This window comes from Phacochoerus africanus, chromosome 2 (assembly GCF_016906955.1).
Source record: "Phacochoerus africanus isolate WHEZ1 chromosome 2, ROS_Pafr_v1, whole genome shotgun sequence".
Classification (NCBI taxonomy): domain Eukaryota; kingdom Metazoa; phylum Chordata; class Mammalia; order Artiodactyla; family Suidae; genus Phacochoerus; species Phacochoerus africanus.
The window spans coordinates 146,059,610-146,082,644 of NC_062545.1; the positions used below are offsets into that span (position 1 = coordinate 146,059,610).

Here is a 23,035-nt window from a genome sequence, read left to right on the forward strand (position 1 = left end):
AGACGCTGGCAGTGAGTCACCACAACCACACTAGGAGGACACAGCAAACATATGAACCTAATTTGGGAATCCTGGGCCACACCCACCTCCAGGCCCAGCCTCCCGCCCAACTCTTCCCAGCTCCTCCCACCTCCTCAGGAGTGCCCACCACTGTGGCTCCTTTTGTCCCCCTCCCATCTGCCTCATTCTGGCTCTCAGTCCTGCATGGTTGATTCTTGCAAAAGGGCCTGTCAGCTGCACGAGAGGTGATCGCGGTCTGATGCGTGTGCGCTGATCCCCAGAGCCCCAGGAAAGCAACTTGGCTTGGATGACACTGTCATCACACTGAGCTGCTGAAAGGACACAGTGGGAAAACACTGGAGCAATAAAGCCTGGGAGAAACACAAACCAAGTTTATGTCCAACATCATCAGGGCTGATGACTGGACCATGAAATCTGTCTCATTGAAGTGTCCCCAGATCTGCAACAGCTGGCTAGGCCCTTGCTGGACTCTCAGCCCTGCATATCAGCCTCCCACTTCCTCTGCCATGGGCCAGAGAATTAGAAAGAGTGTACCCTCACTGTCACCCCACTGACAGGTGCTGGACATTCACAGGGACACTGAGACCTAAACTTGCTACCTTCATTCAGCTAATGCTTATTTAAGAGACTGGGAAACTGTTTATTGAACATGAGCCTCTGTTCCTCACAACCACCTACCTTACAGAAAAGGTGATCAAGGCTCAAGAAATTTAAATAAGGTCATAAAGATAAGACACGGTGACTCTGGCCACTGACCCATGAATATCCAAGTCCAAGGTCCTTTTCTTTCCACCCTGTCATTTACTGTATTCCGACCTAGCCTCCTTCCTTTCTCTCCCTTCCTCCTCATGCCAAGCCATCATCTTGGTTCTGACAGCTGAGTTCTGAGAGTTCACCCCTTTGCTCCCTGGTTCAGCACAGAGCCCTCAGGAGGAACATGCTCCTTGTGCATTAGACCTCGTTCAGGACTGGTGTGGCTGTTTAGAGGGTGGGAGGGCTAGAGAGCTCAACACACCGCCTGTTTTCCTTTCCTCTCTGCCTTCAGCTGTCCGAGATGAGTGAGTGCATGAGTTAGTCCCGCAAAGCCTTCCTGCTAGGATATCGAAATATCGTTTTGGGTCTGGGGTCTGTCCCTGTGCCTGTGAGACCCAGAGGTCTTTCCCGCTAGTGGTAAAAAATGAGGAGCAGATATCAAGGACAGTAGCCTACACCCAGGGACCGTCCGTGTGGCTGGCCCAGCTGTGTAATTATCTGGATGACTCTAAGGCCACCGTCCTTTTCTTTTGCCTTGGTTTAGATTTTTCTCCCAATTGACTAGTTCCACTTGCTCAGCGCTAACTCACAACCACCCTGCATTCCACCCATAAGGCAGCAACCCCAGTGAGGTGGGCTTTGAGGCAGATGTGTGGGAAGTATATCTGGCATCCTCTACCACAAACACAAAGTTAACAAGCTAATGCATTTCTTTCCTTTTCTCCTAGCCTAATTCCATGTGTCCTTTAAAAAGAAAAAATGGGAGTTCCCACTGTAGCTCAGCAGGTTACTAACCTGACTAGTATCCATGAAGATGTGGCCTTGCTCAGTGGGTTAAGGATCCAGCGTTGCCATGAACTGTGGTGTAGGTCGCAGATGTGGCTTGGATCTGTCATTGCTGTGGCTGTGACACAAGACAGCAGCTGTAGCTGCGATTCAACCCCTAGCCTAGGAACTCCCATAAGCCTCAGGTGCAGCCCTAAAAATCATAAAAGAGAGAAAGAGAAAAAAAAATGTCTTCATAGCACTCTTTTTGGGGAGAGAGGGCACATGTATCTTTTTAAAAATTTTTATTGCAGTATAATTGATTTACAGTGTTGTGTTTAATCTATGCTGCACAGCAAAGTGATTCAGTTATATACATATTCTTTTTCATAGTTTTTTCCATTATGGTTTAGCACAGGATATTGAATATAGTTCCCTATGCTATATGGTAGGACCTTGTTGTTTATCCATTCTATGTATACTTGTTTGCATCTGCTAATCCCCAAATCCCAATCCATCCCTACCCTATCCCCTCTCTTCTTTGGCAACCACAAGTCTGTTCTCTACGTCTGTGAATCTATTTCTGTTTATTAGATAGGTTCCTGTGTATCGTATTTTAGATTCCACATATAAGTGATATCATATGGTGTTTGTCTTTGACTTACTTCACTTAGTATGATTATCTCTAGGTCCATCCATGTTGCTACAAATGGCATTATTTCAGTCTTTTTATGGCTGAGTATCAGTATTCCATTGTATATGCATATCACATTCTCTTAACCTATTCATCTATCAATAAACATTTAGGTTGTTTCCATATCTTGGCTATTTAAAAAGTGCTGCTAAAGGAGTTCCTGTCGTGGCTCAGTGGTTAACGAATCTGACTAGCGTCCATGAGGATGCAGGTTCAATCCCTGGCCTTGCTCAGTGGGTTAAGGATCTGGCATTGCCGTGGGCTGTGGTGTAGGTCACAGATGCAGCTCAGATCCCACATTGTTGTGGCTGTGGTATAGGCCAGCAGCTACAGCTCGGATCTGACCCCTAGCCTGGGAACCTCCATGTGCCTCTGGTGCAGCCCTAAAAAGCAAAAAAAAAAAAAAGAGTGCCGCTATGAACATAGAGGTGCATGTATCTTTTAAAATTATAGTTTTGAGTTCCCGTCGTGGCGCAGTGGTTAACGAATCCGACTAGGAACCATGAGGTTGCAGGTTTGATCCCTGCGCTTGCTCAGTGGGTTAACGATCTGGCGTTGCCGTGAGCTGTGGTGTAGGTTGCAGACGCGGCTCGGATCCCGCGTTGCTGTGGCTCTGGCGTAGGCCGGTGGCTCCAGCTCTGATTAGACCCCTAGCCTGGGAACCTCCATATGCCGCGGGAGCGGCCTAAGAAATGGCAAAAAAGACAAACAATAAATAAATAAATAAATAAATAAATAAAATAGAATTATAGTTTTGTTTGGATATATAACTAGGAGTAGGATTGCTGGGTCATGTTAGTTCTATTTTTAGTTTTCTGAGGAAATTCCATACTGTTTTCCATAGTGATTGTACCAACTTACATCCCCACCAACAGTGTAGGAGGGTTCCCTTTTCTCCACACCCTCTCCAGCATTTGTTATTTGTAGACTTTCTGATGATAGCAATTCTGACTGGTGTGATGTGGTACCTCACTGCAGTTTTGATTTCATAGCAGGACTTGCAATAGCCAAAGAGTGGCAACAACCCAGGGGCCATTAATTGATAAATGCATGATGTGGAATATTACTGAGGCATAAAAAGGAATGATACATGTGACAGCATAGACAAACCTTGAAAACATGATACTCAGTGAAAGAAGCCAGACATAAAGACCACATATTATATGATTCCATTTAAGAAAAATGTGCAGAATAGACAAATCAGAGACAAAAAGTAGATTTGTGGTCATCAGGGACTAGGGGTAGGAAATGGGGAGTGAATGCTCATGGGTACTGGACTTTTTTTTAGGAATGATGAAAGTGCTCTTGGATTAGATAATGGTGATGGTATACAATGTTGGGGACATAATAAAAAGCACTGACTGACACTTTAAAAGTGAATTTTAGGGAGTTCCTGTTGTGGCTCAGCAGATTAAGGACCCGACATTGTCTCTGTGAGGATACAGGTTTGATCCCTGGCCTCTCTCGGTGGGCTAAGGATCCAGCATTACCACAAGGTGTGGTGTAGTTTGCAGATGCGGCTCAGATCCAGTGTTGCTGTGGCTGTGGCGTAGGCCAGCAGCTGCAGCTCTGATTTGCCCCCTAGCTTGGGAACTTTCATATGCCACAGGTGCAGCCATAGAAGAAAAAAAAAAAAGGATGAATTTTAGGGAGTATGCATTCCATCTCAATTGTGTAAAAAAAGAAAAGAAAGAGAAAGTAAAAAAAGAAGGTCATTTCCTCTGGCCTAAAAATCCAGCTCTTTTTCTGGTCCTCCATGGTCTGGAAGACCATCTAATGGTGTGGCAGGGAAGGTGAAGAAGAGGGCTGGGGACTTGGTGGAGAGGGAGGTGGCCCAGCAAAGGAGGTGGGCTGTGACAACCTCCAATGTTCCTTGCAGGCCAACCCTGTCACCTCCTGGGGACAATGACAATAAAGCACAAATGTTAGGTCTCAACCCTCATACAAACCCTAGTACATCGTTCAAGTATGTTATCTTTATTTTACAGGTGTGATAACTGAGGCCCAGCGGGATGAGCCTGGGGCCCTTTGCTATTTGGGGCAGTGGAGGGGGGTGGAGGGACCTGTCTGACCCAAGAGTCTCCCTGAGAGGCCAGAATGAGGAGTCTCAGACAAACCACCCCTTTGGCCAGGGCCTCCCACAGTGGTGGGGGTGAGTGGGTGGAGGGTGGAGCCGGAAGGAAGGATTACGGACCTTTAATTCTTTGTGCACATGAGGATGAGTGGTTTGTGTCAGTGCTTTGGTGAAGAGGTCATTTCTGTCTCTAGGACAGAGAGTTCCCAGACACACATGGCAGGTGCTGCCACAGGTGGGGCCCTGGGCTGCTTCTAACTGCCAGGCAAGAGCAGGTCTGGGGTATGTGGGGACCCAGGGCCACCTGCAGCTGTGTGGGAGGTCAGCCAGAGTCACCACATCCCAGGGGCCTTCCAGAGAAGCCAGAAGTCAGTTTTCACACAGGAACCTCCCTCTCAATTAACAATGGCAGCTGACTCTTCTCTTGATATAAGGGTCAAACTAAGTCCACGTGTGGGCCCCATGCAGCAGGGGGATGAGCGTGTGAGGCATCTGCTCTAAATAGATACATGAGACCAGTGGTTTCTTTCAGCTAAATTGGTCCACAGATCAGTCATTTCACTGTGGAGTTTGCTGTTAATTTTGGCCCAAGTAACAGGGCCACTGGGTAAACAGAGACTCCTCTAGCAGCAAACCAGTTCTTAAGTTCCGAAGCCACTTCCTGAGGCTGAGGCCCAGGCTGCCCTTTGAGCTGGCCCCCGCTCTCTGCCCAACTCCACCTTCTCCTGGGTGCCCCCTGCAGCCTGCTCCTGCCTCCTGTACCCTCCTCAGGGCCTCCCCTCCACTACTTCCCTGCCTCCCTTCCCAGGAACTCCTTCTTAGGCCTTGGCTCTAAACCTCCCTAAAAATCCAAAGGATTATCCAATCATGAGCATCCAGGTAACCACCACCCAGACCGTACAGGGGTTACCTGAGTCATGTTTGTAGCAGGTACTTCTTTCATTTCTTTCCCCCTTTCTTTAAAAACAAAAACCAAAACCAGCTGGCAGGGCAGTTCCCACACCCATCAGCTCACTCCCCTCTGAAGTTTGTCCCTCCCACAACCTGGCTGGCCCTTCACAGACACAAAGGCCTTCCTGGCCTTTCCTCCCCAACCCCCTCCTCTGTTCCTCCTGGCTTGGTGATCCCTGGGGTGGGCCTCGGGATAGGGGCACCCCTCCAACCCACCTCATGCACGCTCTCAGATGGAATCGTAATCCCAATGAAGATGCTCTTGTTAACCATTTCTGATGGACAGGGATATTTCAGATCAAAGGTCCAGACCTAAACTGAGGGGGTGGGGGAAACCGTTGGGTTTATGAATGAACCACACAAGGCTTTGCTTTCATTTTGCAAGGATTCCACACCCTCTGTTAATACCTTGGCATGACTCAGGTCTGGCAGCCAATCCAGAGGGGCAGGAGGAGTGTTTACTGAAGGGCCCTCCACCCAGCCCTCTCACCTGCATCCATGCCTCTGGGGCTAGTTCGCCCCAAGTGAACCGAGGCTCTTCCCAGAGGACCTCCCTTCTGCTCTGTTTGCACCACTGGGCAGTGGGGGCCTAGGGACAGGCCGCTGCCGCAGTTCTGGCAATGCTATTTAAACTACCTGGGCTATTTAATCATTTCCTTAGTCACCACGGGCTAGTGGGCACCTCCTCTCTGCCAGGAACCCCTGCAGAGAACTGAGCAGGGCTCTGGTTTTCGTGGCTTTTGTGGGAGGAAAAAGGGCAGAGGAGAGAAGGAGGGGATCAGCAAAATGGGGTGTAGGAACTGGATGCAGGGGCTGGGGGATGGGATTCAGAGAGCCTCCTGGAAGAAGGGACATTTGAGCAGAGACTGGAAACGGTGAGGCATGATTGCAGGCAAAGAATTGCTCTTAGATCTCCTGTTTATCCTCAGAAGATTCTAGAACATAGCTGAAGACTAAGTGGAACTTGGAATTTTGAACTAAGGATACTCTTAACTAAACTTCAAAACACTCAATAGTTAATACTGAAACAAAGCCTTAGTCACATGCTAGCTTTTTTGTTAGAAAAAAAATGGATTTTGAGTGAAGCAGAAGGAAGTGGGTTGGACCTGGAGCAAAGTGGACACCAGCTGCTTCGTGTGCCCAGGGCCACAAGCCAGGGCTGGTGCTGGGCTCCCTGAAAAGCCCCCGTCCTAGTTAGAGGGGCAAAATGCAGGTCCAGTGGTCTAGGAAGGGCCATGGATGCCCTGCACCTGGATGAGGAAGGACTGGGGGCCCTTGGTGATGGAGGTGTTTAAATGCTGCCTATGACAGAACAGACATGAATAAATCAGAGGCGCATCACTGCTATCCAAGCTCCTTACCCACCTCAGCATATTAAATCCTAGAGGGCAGGTGGCATTTCCCCCTTTCCATGATATGAGACCTGTTCCTACTTGTTTAAAGGGCTGGACTCTGGCTTTCAGATTTCCCACACCATGTTGTTAAGAGTTTCCTGGTAAGTGCCCACCTGTTGGTTTCTTACGGTGGTGGAGTAGGGTGAGGGGGACTGAGAGGAAGAGCCCACAGGCCCAACAGGGAAGGCAAGGCCTAGAGGGGGTGGAGGGTAGGGCCTGGAAAGAGAGAAGGGGGTGTGGCCTCGGGAGGGACTGAGACAGGGGCCAGCAGGGCCAAGGGGGAGGGGCCAAGGGCAGGGCCAGAGATGGAAGGGCCTTCCAAGTCAAGTCTCTACAGCCTCTAGAACAGTTCCCTAGTTTTTACTTGTCTTTCACAGCCTTGACGCTGTTGAAGAGTATAAGTCAGTTATTTTCTAGGACTCCCCTCAATTTGGTTGTCTCTGGTTTCCTTATGATTAGTTTCAGCTTATACGTTTTTGGTCTTCTCAGTGCATTTCATTTGGAGACTCATAGTGAGTGGTTGTTTCATTGCTGCTCATGTGCACTCTTTCAGGTGGTGTTCACCAGATTTCTCCACTGTCAAGTTACTTTGAGATTACAAAAATGCGTTGTTACTCTTCAATTTTACCCACTACTTGTCGCTTTCATAAAAGATTCTTGACAGATGCCAAATAGCAATTTTCTAATTCCATCATTCCTTCCGCATGTATTAGGTGACTTTCCACTGGAAGAAAGCTTTCCCATCTATGTATTTACATATGTATGAATTGAAACGAGTGGATTCATGGGTCCTTATTTCAGTCAAAATTTAACATTCTTGGAGTTCTCTGGTGGCTCATTAGGTTAAGGATCTGTCATTGTCATTGCTGTGGTGTAGGTTTGATCCCTGACCTGGGAACTTCTGCATGTTGTAGGTGTGGCCAAAAAAAAAAAAAAAAAAGATTATCATTCTTTATTGTGATCATTTAATTTCATGCTTGAATCACCTCAGATAAAGCCAATGAGAGCCCCTTCAAAGATGCTTCTGTGTTCTGACAAGTTCCCATGTCGAAAGTAAACACTTCTTTACTTTCTGGCACAACAAGATATTCCAAGTTATTCTTGTACTTTCTCTGCCCCAGGTCTGGATTCAGTCATTTGTCCAAGAAGCCCTGGCTTCTTTTAGTGGAGAAGGATATTTAGAAACAAATATTTGAGCATTAAGTATACTCAGTGCTCTCAAGAATGTTTTTAGGCCCTTTCGGTGGAGAGAGCCAGGAAATAAATATACATGCATGTGTGTGGGTTGCAAGCATATGACCTCAGGAATCCCAGCCTCCTGAGACCCATGCCTTGTGTAATTACTGAGGTGGGCCCACCCTAGTAATAGTGAAATTTCCAGCTTGGAATGCCCAGGGCACTTGGCCAGGCCTGTATCACTTGTAGGGAGCCCTGCAGACATTGCCCCCACTGGGACTAATTTTGTGGCTGGACCAGCCCTTGTGGTTTTTATTATGATTGCAAGACACACTTCAGCAAAAACCAAGGGAACTTTGAGGGACAAGATTTATTACTCACAGGTCCTGGAGGGTATATGGCATACCTGAGGGAGGGCCACACAGCAAGGTCGTGGGGGGAGAGAAAAATAGTGTGAGCCTGGATCTGCCTTTATTAGGGTCCAAGCATGGGGTGTCTAGAGTCTTTATTGGCTAATTTAAAGCATGAGATAGGGAATGGGAGGGGCAGGGCAAGAAGGGAGAAGTGTGGTCGTCAAGGACTTTTCAAGAGAGAACCTCAGGGGTGGGGGTGGCCCAGCTCCTCATCTGTTTTTTTTTTTTTTTTTTTGCTAGTAGCTGTGTCCAACAATAGCGAATAATCTGTACATTCGAGACAAGTGTCTTTTGGGAGTTCCCTGGTGGCCTAGCGGTTAAAGGATCCCCACTGCTGCCAAGAGGGTGGGGGCAGCCACTATATACCCTGGATTATAGATCGAAGGTCATTCTGTGATGCTCTGCCTGGAGGCTGTGGGAGAGGACCAAGGTTGCAGGGCTCTGCCCACTGCGGTTTCTCCAAGGCCTGACTCTGCAGTCTTAAAGAGTTTCACATGTGCCTGACCACCTACCCCAATACAACCCCAGGGACACACAAACCTTGTATGCATACCACATAATACACAGCACACACGCCACCTGTATAACACACACGTACAGACATCACACAGCCACATACATCACATAGGTAATATACGTTCGCACATTGCAGGCCTCAAAAGATCCAGGGAAGGAAGCTGGCTCCCCAGTGAGGTGGATGGGTTTTCTCCCTCCTCCCTCTGCCCCAGAAAACCCTAGTCCCTGTCCCAGGACTGCTGGCCACTTCAGCATGAGCTCTGTTCACCCCTCACCTGAAATTTCCAGGCGGTGGGTGGAGCTTGCCCTGAACTATTTCCCCTTGGAAGTCCCCACTGCTCCCAGCCTAGCACCTTACACAGGAAGCATCTTCAACAAACAGATATAGATGAACTGTGGTTCAGCAAACAAAAAATGACACCACTTCACGATGACAGTTATAGGACTATGGGGCATTTTTTTTTTCTTTTAAAAAAAATTGTTTCATTTTACTTTTTCCTTTCAGGCAAACTTTTTACATTGAGAAATAGGTAAGACATCTACATAATTCACATTTTCAAAGGGGAAAACTTATAGTCCACGCAGAAAACTGTACACAGATATTTATTGCTTCTTTATTTGTAATTGCCGAAACTTAGAAGCAACCAACTGCATGAGGTCAATGGATAAATAAATTGTGGCCCATCCAGTCAATGGATTATTATTCAGCACTTAAAAAAATGAGTTATCACCCATAGAAAGGCATGGAGGAAGCTTAAATGCATATTATTAAGTGAAAGAAGCCAGTCTGAAATGTCTTCGTACTGTGTGATTCCAACTATACTACATTCTAAAAAAGGCAAAACTATGTGGACAGTAAAATGCTCAGTGGTACCAAGGTTTAGGAGGGAGCGGGGGGATGAAGAACAGGGGCACAAAGGGATTTGAGGACAGTGAAACTACTTTGTGCAATATTATAATGACAGATACGTCATTATAACTTGTCAAACCCATAGAATGTACAACACCAAGAGTGAAGTAATGTACTCTATGGACTTCCAGTGCTAATGATGTGTCAATGTAGGTTCAAGCTTGGTGATAAATGCACCAGGCTGGTGGAGAAGATGGCTAATGAGGAATGGAAGGGAGGATATGGGAAATCTCTGCACCTCCCTCTCAGTTTTATTGTAAATCCAAAACTTTTCTAAAACAACCAAATCTTTAAAATAAATTGAGAAGGACCACCAGGTCCCCAGGGCCTCCAGATCTCCCTCCGTTCCTGCAGAATCCTTCCCAGTATGTGGCGTCTATTTTCCAGCAAGAATATTTGCATATTTACATTTCTCGCCTGAGAACCCTGGAAATTATCCCACCTCCTGCTTTTTTCACTTATTAGAGCTGGGTGATTTTCCCTAGTAATAGAGAAGAACATCTTATTCTTTTTTTTTTTTTCTTTTTAGGGCTGCACCATGGTATATGGAAGTTCCCAGGCTAGGGTTCAAATTGGAGCTGCAGCTGCAGGCCTATGCCACAGCCACAGTAATGTGGGACCCGAGCCACATCTGCGAACTTCACCACAGCTCACAGCAACGCTATACCCTTAACCCACTGAGCAAGGCCAAGGATGGAAACTGTGTCCTCATGGATACAAGTCAGCTTCATAACCACTGAGCCACAATGGGAGCTCCAACATCTTATTTTTTTTAATTTTTAATTTTATTTTATTTTATTTGCTTTTTAGGGCCTCACCTGTACCATTTGGAAGTTCCCAGACTAGGGGTCAAATCAGAGCTGCAGCTGCCAGCCTATGCCACAGCCACAGCAACACCAGATACTTAACCTGCTGGAAAATAGCCAGGGATCCAACCCGCATTCTCATGGATAGATGGGTTCATTACTGCTGAGCCACAAGGGAACTCCTTATTCTTTTTTTTTTTTTTAAATAGTCACAGAGAATTCCACTGAGGACTGTCCTGTGACTCAGGTAACAGTCCTCTGCTGGTACGCAATGACCAGCCTTTTGATATCCTAAACAGTGATGCAGTACATCACCTGGGGCATGTGCCAATTTGTTCAGGTAGATCTGTAGGATAAAATGCTAAAACCTTTGTGACTGTAACAAGTTATTGCCAAACTACACTTGCTAGAGGGTATACCAATTTCCAGCCCCAACAGTGATGTTATATGCGTACCCATTTCCTCACAACCTCCAATATTTTTAATTATAAAAATATCATTCAGTGACTCTGAGCACCAGCTAGAAAAATTACTATGATGTGAGGGGGCCTGGGAGTCTGGAGAAAATAAGGTTCTTGAGAGTAAATCAAAGATATAATCGGAGACAGGTCAACTTTATCAGCTTCTCCAGTAACTTGAATCCATACATGCCAGGCTCCTCAGAGCACTGGCTTACCCCAGGGCCATCCTCATTCCCCCCTTTGCAGACTTCAACTCTCATGCAAAGTCTGCATTTTGCAACCCTCTGGAAACATACTTGTGAACTGTTCCTCTTAAAAGGAACCAGAGCTAAGACCCTTATGGGTGCATCCACCATTCTTGGAGCTGTCTATTCAGATGTTTTGGACAGACTTCCTGTTAATATTCATTTTATAAAAGTAAAAGAATGAACTCTGAGGATGTCTTGGGACTAAATCAGTCTAACTTCCACTTTTTTTCTCTTCCAGGGACAGAAAGCTTGGATAGAAAAAACCTTCTGCAAACGAGAATGTATCTTTGTCATTCCCAGCACTAAAGACCCTAACAGGTAAATTGGAAACCATAAATTAAAGTATTGTTCAAACTAGCTCTTTTCCCCCAGTTGCCAGCAACTATTCTGGTGTTTGTGAGAGAGGGTGGAGGAGTCCACAATGGCCCCACATGAGTCATTAGCCAGGGAGTCACTTGGGCTATAAGCTCCCTGTTAAGATGCAGACAGCCTGGGGAAGAGGTTCTGACTTTTGCTCACTCTGGTGTGAGTTCTCATGCACACATGGGCCCACAGTTTCCTCACAGTGACATCAAGGAGCTCAAGGGCTTTAGACATATTTCCAGGGAATCTTCTGGCCTCTTTGTTAGTATTTCATGATGTTATAACACACTGGGAAGAGAATAGCAAACTAGTCCTAAAGGGAGGAGAAGCAAGGAATTAAAAGACTAGAACGGAAGTTAATGAAGTAGAAAATCTTAACACAATATAGAAAAGTCAATGAAATTTTTAAAAAAAGCTGCTTCTTGGAAAAGATCAACAAAATTGACAAACTTTTAGCTAGACTGATGAAGAAAGAGAGAAGACGTAAAATACTGGAATCAAAAGTTAAGAGACACTACTACCCATCTTACAGAAATAGAAATGAGTATAAAGGATACTATGATGTGTGCACTAAGGACAATAAATTATATAAATTAGATGAAATGGAAAAATTCCTAGAGAGACCCAAACTACCAAATTGATTCAAGAAGACATACACAAACTGAAGAGAACTGCAAAAAGTGAAAAGACAGGACTAGTAATCAAAAATTACCTCCAAAGAAAAGTGTAGGTCCAGAGGGCTTCACTGCTGAATTTTACCAAATTATTTAAAGAAGAATTAATATCAATTCTTCACAAGCTGTTTCAAAAAACAAAAAATGTGGAGTTCCCACCGCGGCTCAGCAGGTTAAAAACCCAACATTGTCTCTGTAGGGATGTGGGTTCAATCCCTGGCCTCTCTCAGTGGGTTAAAGATCTGAGGGATCCAGTGTTGCTGTGGTGTAGGCCTGCAGCTGCAGCTCCAGTTCAACCCCTAGCCCCAGGAACTTCCATATGCTGCAGGTATAGCCATAAAAAGAAAAGAAAACAAAACAAAAATGAGAGAATACTTCCTACCTCATTTTACTACCAGAACCACTATCTTGACATTACAACCAGACAAAGATAACACAAAAAAGGAAAACCATAGATTATTATCTCTTGTGAATATGGATACAGAAATCCTGAAAAATACCATCAAATCAAATCCAGCAAAATATAGAAATAATTACACACTATAACCAGTGGAAATTTATCCCAGGAATGCAAGGTTGTTTTCACATCAGAAAATCAATTAAATGGATGGAACTAGAGACTCTCGTACTGAGTGAAATGAGTCAGAAAGACAAAGACAAATACCATATGATATCACCTATAACTGGAATCTAATATCCAGCACAAATGAACATCTCCACAGAAAAGAAAATCATGGACTTGGAGAATAGACTTGTGGCTGCCCGACGGGAGAGGGAGGGAGTGGGAGGGATCAGGAGCTTGGGGTTATCAGATACAACTTAGAATAGATTTACAAGGAGATCCTGCTGAGTAGCATTGAGAACTATCTCTAGATACTCATATTGCAACAGAACAAAGGGTGGGGGGAAAATGTATACATGTAAGAATAACTTGATCCCCATGATGTACAGTGGGAAAAAATTTTTAAAAATTAAAAAAAGAAAATCAATTGATGTAATGCATCACATGAATAGAATGAAAAAAACAAAAATCACATGATCATCTCCATTGACTCCAAAAAAGCATTTGACAAAATCCAACACCATTTTATGATTTAAAAAAAAGAAAAAGAAAACAGGACAAGAAGAGATCCTCCTCAACCTAATAAAGGGCTTCTATGAAAATTCCATGACTAACATCATACTCAATGGAGAAGGACTGTATGCTTGCCCATAACAACAGAGACAAGACAAGAACATTCACTCTTAACCACTTCTCTTAACATTTTACTAGAGACATTTTTTCTAACCAAGACAATTAGGTAAGAGAAAGAAAGAAAAGGCATCCAGGAGTTCCCACTGTGGCTCAGCAGAAACGAATCCAACTAGCATCCATGAGGATGATGGTTTGATCTCCAGCCTTGCTCAGTGGATTGGGGATCTGGCATTCATGAGCTGTGGTGTAGGTTGCAGATGCCGGTCAGATCCCACGTGGCTGTGGCTGTGGCTAACAGCTGTAGCTCTGATTTGACCTTTAGCTTGGGAACTCCCTTATGCTTTGGGTTCAGCCCCAAAAAGCAGGGGGAAAGGGGGGGGGGGCATCCATATTGGAAAGGCAGAGGTAAAACTATCCTTATTGGCAGATGATATAATCTTGAATACAGAAAGTCCTAACGAGTCACTAAAAAACTGTTATAACTAATAAACAATTTCAGAAAGTTTACAGCATGTAAAATCAATATATAGAAATCACATGTATTTCTATATGCTTGCAATGAACAGTATGAAAATAAAACTAACAAAACAATTCCATACACAATTTCGCCAAAAAGAATTAGATACCTATGATCGATGCGGTGATGTGGCGCTCTCCTGGGCCAAGCCCAAGCCCCTCCAGACGAGGGACCGCCGTTCATGGCGAACTGGGCGGCTCTCCTCCTCCTGTCCATGGGCCCTTCCCACTCCTCCCCCGAGCAGGTGGCATGGGGAAGGCAGGGGTTTGGCCTCCTGCCGACCCTCAGTCTCCCTCATGCCTCATGGTATCATCCAGACGCTGGGGTTCTCTGATGCAGCAGACACTCTAGCTTAGCCTCTTTGGCTTGTGCCTGGGGAGCCACACTCCCAGAAGTGGGGAAGGCCTCCCTCGTCGCCACGTTGCGCATCCCCGTTGGTGCGTGAGCAGTGCCTGGCCAGGCCCTCTGTGGTGCCCCTGGAATGCTCTGGGTTGTCGGTCAGGTGCCCACTAGCGTTGTTTTCCTCTCCCAGCAACGAACCCCTTGGGTCCCTACTGTTGTGGTGTGTCCTATGAGCAGCTTCCTAAGCTGGGGGGCAGGTGTTGGAGACCATAGGGCAAGTGAAGCTTGTGGTCCCTCCCGGGGGACTTAGGTGGACGCCTTGTCATGGGTCTCCTTCGCTGTGTGCGGGTGAGGACAGACCTTGGCCCTGAGCACATGCCTCGTGCTTCTCCCTTGACCAGGGGCTGCACATGGTCATGACAGTGACTGTGGTGGGCAGGGAGATGTGAAGGGGGGCCCCCCTCAGGCTTTTTCTGACGTTCGTCCCCCAACCACATAAAAGTCTGAAATGCAAGCCTGGCGGCAGCATAGACTCTCAACCTCCCAACTCTGACGGTGGATGCTCGCATTGGTCCTGTGCTTTACCCATACCACAGACCCGCTCTGACTCTGCTCTTTGGGAGTGCATTGTCCCCCATGGGTCCTGAAAGGGAGAGATGGTGTGTGGGCACTATGCCCCTGGGTGAAAAAGCCTTCTCTAGCGATCTGAGAGGGAACCTTGGGGTACCAGACCCCCAGCCACCACCCCTCTAACGTGTGCGGGCAGTAGCTGCCGGGGTTACTTGCCACAGTGTGTGGGCAAAAACCACCCTTGCCCTCCGGCAAGGAGTGCACCAGCCTCGCCATGGGGCCAAGTGCTGCTCTTATGCCTTATTTAAAAAAAGAAAAGAAAAAAATTAGATACTTATGGATAAATGTAACAAAAGAATTATAAAACATATCTGAGAAGTGTAAAACTGTTGAAAGAAATTAATGAATATTTAAATAACTGGGAAAACATTCCATGTTCATGGATTGAAAGGCTTAACATTATTAAGATGGCAGTATTCCCAAATTCATCTACAGATTCAGTGCAATCTCTATTAGATTTCCAGCTGACTCCTTTATAGAAATTGACAAAATTGTTAATATGGAATTGCCTAGGGACACAGAATAGCCAAAATAATCTTATAAAAGAAGAACAGGAATTCTCTTGTGATGCAGTGGTTTATGGATCCAGTGTTGTCAAGGCAGCTGCTTGGATTACTGATGTGGCATGGGTTCAATCCAAGGCCCAGAACTTCAACATGCTGCAGGCACAAACCCCCAAAAAAAGAACAAAGTAGGAGGACCCACGTTACTTGCTTCCAAAACTTACTACAAACCTATGCTAATCAAAATAGTGTGGTAGTGGTGTAAGGATAGGCACAGAGACCAATGGAATAAAATTGATAGTCCAGAAAGAAATCTGTGACCAACTTATTTTTCAGCACAATTGCCTAAAACACTGGGGAACCTCAAAATGTATCAAATATAAGATACAAGAAATAAAACTCTGAGTTCTTAGACAAAAACATAGGAGTAAATCTTCATGACCTTGGATTTGGTAAAAGATTCTTTGAAATGACACCAAAAGCATGAGCAGTAAAACTTTCAGTGTCACTTGTATAGAGAAATGTTTTACTAAACGATAGAATTCAACAATAATCTTATAAAAGAAGAACAGGAATTCTGAAAAGTCCTTGCAGGTCAATTCTATGTCCAGAGGGCATGATTGCACGTTGTCACAGAATGTCCAGTAATTGATGCCCATAGCCATGTTGTCAAGACATCAAAGAGTGAAAAATGTGTTCAATGAGGAAGGGCAGCCATCCAATGTGTTTAAAATAGTCTGGCATGAAAATAGATATGCATTGATTATCTGGAAAAGGACATCATCAGGAGTATTTCTGTCCCCAGTAAAGCTGTATAAGGAAGGTGTTGGCCTGCCCCTTAAGGAGAAAAACGTTACAGAAAGACTGAGTTCTGTCCTTATTTTCAGGTGTTGCTGTGGCCAGCTCACCAACCAGCATATCCCCCCTCTGCCAAGTGTAGCAGCCAGCAAAAATGGAGAGGAAAACAAGCAGGTGGACACGCAGCCTGAAAAATGGTCTGTTGGCAAACACACCCAGAGCTACCCAACAGATTCCTACGGGATTCTTGAATTCCAGGGCGGTGGCTACTCCAATAAAGCCATGGTAAGAGAGTCCTGAGAAGGGATGCCCTTGAGCCTACAGCCTCTATCAGAGGCCTAGCCTCCCAGACTCCTGGACTGTAGACACCTGGATCTTCTTTTTGGGTGTGGCTAAATCTTCCTAGATATTTCATCATAAAGACAAGAAATATAGCGGCGCACTCAACTTGTTAGCCATGAGTTTTGGAAACTGGGCATGTAGTGTCCTTGAAACCCACACCAATATTGTGAGTCCACAAATCACAGTCCAGCCTGACTTTGCAACCATACTCAATACCCCATCTCCAGGGAGATGAATTATGTCACCTGTTTTTCAGGGTGTTTGGGGTTTGCTTTTTTTTTTTTTTTCCTAACTGTGGACTTTTAACCTTCCTTAAATCGGTTGGGAGTGTCTGGAAATATTTCCCTCTGAGGCCCATCCACAGCCTCCCTGGGCCTGAATTCATTTGGCCCCAGAAGCCAGAGGTCTTTCACATTTGCATGTAAACAGGGAGTGCCCTCTGCCTTTCTGACATGCCCTTCCAGAGAGGGGAGGCATCAGCACTGTGGTCCCTTTCAGCTCACTCTGAATAATACTCCCACGTGCCCAGTCAGACTGTTTTTGCCATTTCATTTTATTTCACTGGCCCAACATCATTGTTGAAAAAAAATTCAGTTGTGTTCCAAATCCCACAGCACAGGGGCTTCCGAAATGGCACCCTGCACGCTGGCCTGGACATAAAGAAGTGATTCATAGGGGCCAAGGCATCGGGCCATTAACCTCTTCTCCACTTTGAGGGGTTGGCCCCTCATCCCAACTCCCATCCCCATTCCCTCCACAATGTCCTAGCCAACCTCTGGAGCCACATTCCAGCTGAGCCAGCTTTGGAATTGATGCCTTCAAGATGAGAGCTGCCAGGTGAAATATAAAACACTCAGTTATATTTCAAGTAAACCACAGATAATAATTTAGTATAAGTATGTCCCAAGTGTTGCAGGAGGCCTACCTATCTGAAAGCATTTTTCATCATTTATATGAAATTCAAGTTCAGCTGAGAAGTCTGTGTTTTCATTTGCTAAACCTGGCAACCTTCCAAAATTCCCTTGCATCATTTGGCCAGATGCACAGAAAGGACCCCAGAACCCCTTGGGAGAGAAGGCCAGGCGGCTGTTGCTTGGACAGGAGCAGTGGTCCTGTTCCCTGTGACACAAGAGTCAACACCAAGAACAGGTGATGAGGGCCACACTCTCTTTTGCAGTATATCCGGGTATCCTATGACACCAAGCCCGATTCACTGCTTCATCTCATGGTGAGAGACTGGCAGCTGGAGCTCCCCAAGCTCTTAATATCTGTGCATGGAGGCCTCCAGAACTTTGAGATGCAGCCCAAGCTGAAGCAGGTCTTTGGGAAAGGTCTGATCAAGGCTGCTGTGACCACTGGGGCCTGGATCTTCACTGGGGGAGTCAGCACCGGTAAGAAAAGGCCCTCTTCCTGGCTGTAAAAGTACACATGCAGAGCTCATTGTGGCTTTAGGATAATTAAGATCAAAATCCAAAACATGCTGCATCCTGAAAATATTTATGGTGGAAATGAAATCTTTATTCAGTAGCTCACGTTTTATTTTGGTATGATTGTGATAATGGTCCCCGAACTGAGCCCTGGGCAAGCCTCATTTTCACTTAGGCTCCTGACAATCCTTTCCCAACCTGTGGGAGAGGAAACTGAGGCACAGAGAGGTTGAGGAACATGGCAAGCAAGCTGAATCTCGACTTTAGCTGGATGCAGCCAACCCTGTCACTCCCACCCTTAGGTCTTAGAAAGTTGTCAAGGAAACCCTGCACAGTTGCTTTGGTTTCTGGTTTTGTTTCTACTTTTGTAGGAGTTGATGCAGGATGACTAGCTCTTATGAGGCCAGACTTTCAGTGTGCTTTCTTGATGAATGTTATCATGTCTCAGCACTGTGAGAATTACAGTGGCTCAGAGGGGTCCCTAAATTTCATGAATAGTGGTTCGATGGGAGGTAAGGAGCTTACCATTGTGACTTGTGGCTGTTCACAGGTGTCGTCAGTCACGTGGGGGATGCCTTGAAAGACCACTCCTCCAAGTCCAGAGGCCGGGTTTGTGCCATAGGAATTGCTCCCTGGGGCATCGTAGAGAATAAGGAAGACCTGGTTGGAAAGGATGTAAGTGTTTCTCCCCAATTTTTAATTTTTTTTAAAATTTTATAATGATTTTTTTTTCTATTATAGCTGGTTTACAGTGTTCTGTCAATTTTCTACTGTACAGCAAGGTGACCCAGTCACACATGCATGTATACATTCTTTTTTCTCACATTATCATGCTTCATCATAAAGTGATTAGATATAGTTCCCAGTGCTATATAGCAGGATCTCATTGCTTATCCACTCCAAAGGCAATAGTTTGCATCTATTAACCCCAAATTCCCAGTCCATCTCACTCCCTCCCCCTCCCCCTTGGCAATCACAAGTTTGTTCTCCATGTCCATGATTTTCTTTTCCGTGAAAGGTTCATTTGTGCCATATATTAGATTCCAGACATAAGTGATTTCATATGGTATTTGTCTTTCTCTTTCTGACTTACTTCACTTAGTATGAGAGTCTCTAGTTCCATCCATGTTGCTGCAAATGGCATTATTTTGTTCTTTTTATGGCTGAGTAGTATTCCATTGTACAAACACACACACACACACACACACACACACACCTTCTTAATCCAATCATCTGTCGATGGACATTTAGGTTGTTTCCATGTCTTGGCTATGGTGCTGCAATGAACAAGTGGATGCATGTGTCTTTTTCAAGGAAAGTTTTGTCTGGATATATGCCCAAGAGTGGGCTTGCTGGGTCATATGGTAATTCTATGCATAGTTTTCCAAGGTATTTCCATACTGTTTTCCATAGTGGTTGTACCAATTAACATTCCCACCAACAGTGCAGGAGGGTTCCCTTTTCTCCACACCCCTCCAGCATTTGTTTTTTGTGGACTTAGTAATGATGGCCATTCTGACTGGTGTGAGATGGTACCTCATAGGAGTTTTGATTTGCATTTCTCTAATAATCAGTGATGTTGAGAATTTTTTCATGTATTTGTTGGCCATCTGTACATCATTGGAGAAATGTCTGTTCAGGTCTTTTGCCCACTTTTCAATTGGGTTGTTGGCTTTTTTGCTGTTGAGTTGTATAAGTTGTTTGTATATTTTAGAGATTAAGCCCTTGTCAGTTGCATCATTTGAAACTATTTACTCCCTTTCTGTAAGTTGTCTTTTTGTTGTTTTTTTGTAATGATTTTTATTTTTTCCATTATAGCTGATTTACAATGTTCTGTCAATTTTCTACTGCACAGCAGCATGACCCAGTCACACATACATGTATACATTCCTTTTTCTCACATTATCATGCTCCATCACAACTGAGCAGGCATATATATATATATTTTTTATGGTTTCTTTTGCTGTGCAAAAGCTTGTTAGTTTGATTAGGTCTCATTGGTTTATCTTTGCTTTTATTTCTGTTGCTTTGGGAGACTGACCTGAGAAAACATTTGTAAGGTTGATGTCAGAGAATGTTTTGCCTATGCTCTCTTCTAGGACTTTGATGGTGTCTTGTCTTATGTTTAAGTCTTTAAGCCATTTTGAGTTTATTTTTGTGCATGTTGTGAGGGTGTGTTCCAGTTTCATTGATTTATATGCACCACTTGCTGAAAAGTCTTTTTCCCATTTTATATTATTTCCTCCTTGTGAAAGATCAATTGACCGTAGGTGTCTGGGTTTATTTCTGGATTCTCTATTCTTTTCCATTAGTCTGTCTGTCTGTTTTGGTACTGGTACCACACTATCTTGATTACTGTGGCTTTGCAATATTACCTGAAGTCTGGAGGAGTTATGCCAGAATATGCTGTGGCAATTCTGGGTCTTTTGTGATTCCATATAAATTTTTGGATTGTTTGTTCTAGTTCTGTGAAAAAATGCCATGGGTAATTGGATAGGGATTGTATTGAATCTGTAGATTGCTTTGGGTAGTATGGCCATTTTTACAATATTAATTTTTCCAACCCAGAAGCATGGAATATCTTTCAATTTCTTTGAATCCTCTTTAATTTCCTTGATTAAAGTTTTATAGTTCTTAGCATATAAGTCTTTCACCTCCTTGGTCAGGTTTATTCCCAGGTATTTGATTTTTTTTGAGGGGGGTGATTTTAAAAGGTATATTTTTGTATTCCTTTTCTAATATTTCTTTGTTAGCATACAGAAATGTGGCTTATTTCTGAATGTTAATCTTACATCCTGCTACTTTGCTGAATTTGTTGATCAGTTGGAATAGTTTTGGGGTTGAGTCCTTAGGGTATACTATCATGTCTTCTGCCTACAGTGACAATTTTACCTTTTCTCTTCCAATTTGGATTCTTTTTATTTCTTTTGTTTGTCTGATTGTCATGGCTAGAACTTCCAGTACTACATTGAATGAAAGTGGTGAGAGTGGGCATCCTTGTCTTATTCCAGATTTTAGTGGGAAGGCTTTCAGCTTTTCTCCATTGAGTATTATATTTGCTGTGGGTTTGTCATAAATGGCTTTTATTATGTTATGTTCCCTCTATACCCACTTTGGTAAGAGTTTTTATCATGAATGAATGTTGGACTTTGTCAAATACTTCTTCTGCATCTATTGAGATGATCATGTGGTTTTTTTACTTTTCTTGTGTTAATGTGGTGTATGATGTTGATTGATTTGCATATATTGAACCATCCTTGTGAACCTGGAATGAATCCCACTTGGTCGTGGTATATGATCTTTTTTATATGTTAAAATTTTGGGCCAAAATTTTGTTGAGAATTTTTGCATCTATATTCATCAAAGATATTGGCTTATAGTTTTCTTTTTTGGTAGTATCTTTGTCTGGTTTTGGTATTAGGGTGATGGTGGCATTGTAGAATACTTTGGGAGTGTTCCTTCTTCTTCAATCTTTTGGAAAAGTTTAAGGAGAGTGGGTATAAATTCCTCTTTGTATGTTTGGTAGAATTCACCTATGAAGCCTGGACTGGACTTTTATTAGTAAGGAGTGTTTTGATTATATATTCAATTTCATTTCTAGTGATTGGTCTACTCAGCTGATCTATTTCTTCTCGATTCAGTTTTGGCAGGCTGTAAGTCTCTAAAAAGTTGTCCATTTCTTCTAGGTTGTCAAATTTTTGGCATATAATTACTCATAGTATTCTCTTTTTTTTTTTTTTTGTATTTCTGCAGTATCTATTGAGATTTCTCCTTTTTCATTTCTTATTTTGTTTATTTGGGTTTTTTTCGCACCTCTTCTTGGTGAGTCTGGCCAGAGGTTTGTCAATTTTGTTTACCTTTTCAAAGAACCACCTCTTGGTTTTATTGATTTTTCCTATTGTTTTTTGAATCTCTGTTTTATTGATTTCTTCTCTGATCTTTATGCATTCCTTCCTTCTGCTGACTTTAGGTTTTGTTTGTTCTTTTTCTAATTCATAGGTGGTGGGTTAAGTTGTTGATTTGAGATTTTTCTTCTATTTTGAGGAAGGCCTTTATTGCTATGAATTTCCCTCTGAGCACTGCTTTTGCAGCATCCCATAGATTTTGAGTAGTTGTGTCTTCATTATCACTTGTCTCCATGTATTTTTGTTTTGTCTTTTTGTCTTTTGAGGGCCACACCCACAGCATATGGAGGTTCCAGGCTAGGGATCTAATTGGAGCTGTAGCCGTTGGCCTATGCCACAGCCATAACCACACCAGATCCTTAACCCACTGAGCAAGGCCAGGGATTGAACCCACAACCTCATGGTTCCTAGTCAGATTTGTTTCTGCTGCACCATGATGGGATTCCTCGAGGTATTTTTTAATTTCCTTCTTGATCTCCTTATTGACCCATTGGTTTTTTAGTATCATGTTGTTTAGTCTCCATGTAATTAGTTTTTACTCATTTTTTTTCCTGTGGTTGATTTCTAGTTTCATGCCATCATAGTCAGAGAAGTTACTTGAAATAATTTCTATACTCTTAAATTTGTTGATGTTAGCTTTGTGCCCCTGTATGTTATAGATCCTTGAGAATGTTCCATGTGCACTTGAGAAGAATGTATTTTCTGATTTTTTTGGATGTAATTTCCTTAAAAATGTCAATTAAATATAACTTTTCTAGTGTGTCATTTAGGATCTCCATTGCCTTATTGATTTTCTGTCTAGAGGATCTGTCCATTGATGTGAGTGGGGTGTTAATATCTCCTACTATTATTGTATCCCCCTCAATTTCTCCTTTTATGTCTGTTAGTATTTGTTTTATGTATCTGGGTGCACATATTTTAGGGGCATAGATATTGACTTTTGTAATATCCTCTTCTTGAATGGATCCCTTTACCATTAAATAGTGTCCTTCTTTGTCTTTCTTTACAGCCTTCATTTTAAAGTCTATTTTGTCTGATATGAGTATTTCAACTCCTGATTTCCTGCCTTGTCCATTGGCATGAAATACCTTTTCCCAACCCCTCACTTTCAATCTATATGTGTCCTTTGCGCTAAACATATGGGCACTGCCTGGAGC

At 43.8% G+C, this 23,035-nt stretch overlaps 1 protein-coding gene across 1 annotated transcript in view; it reads left to right on the forward strand.

Moving 5' to 3' along the window:
* TRPM1 (transient receptor potential cation channel subfamily M member 1) overlaps window positions 1–23,035 on the forward strand; it is a 112,338-nt gene that overhangs the window by 11,869 nt on the left and 77,434 nt on the right. Inside the window, exons 3-6 of the mRNA XM_047769204.1 lie at window positions 11,421–11,500; window positions 16,294–16,489; window positions 17,724–17,937; window positions 18,524–18,648. Of these exons, the coding sequence (XP_047625160.1) occupies window positions 11,421–11,500; window positions 16,294–16,489; window positions 17,724–17,937; window positions 18,524–18,648 (615 nt within the window). The remainder of the gene's footprint in view (window positions 1–11,420; window positions 11,501–16,293; window positions 16,490–17,723; window positions 17,938–18,523; window positions 18,649–23,035) is intronic.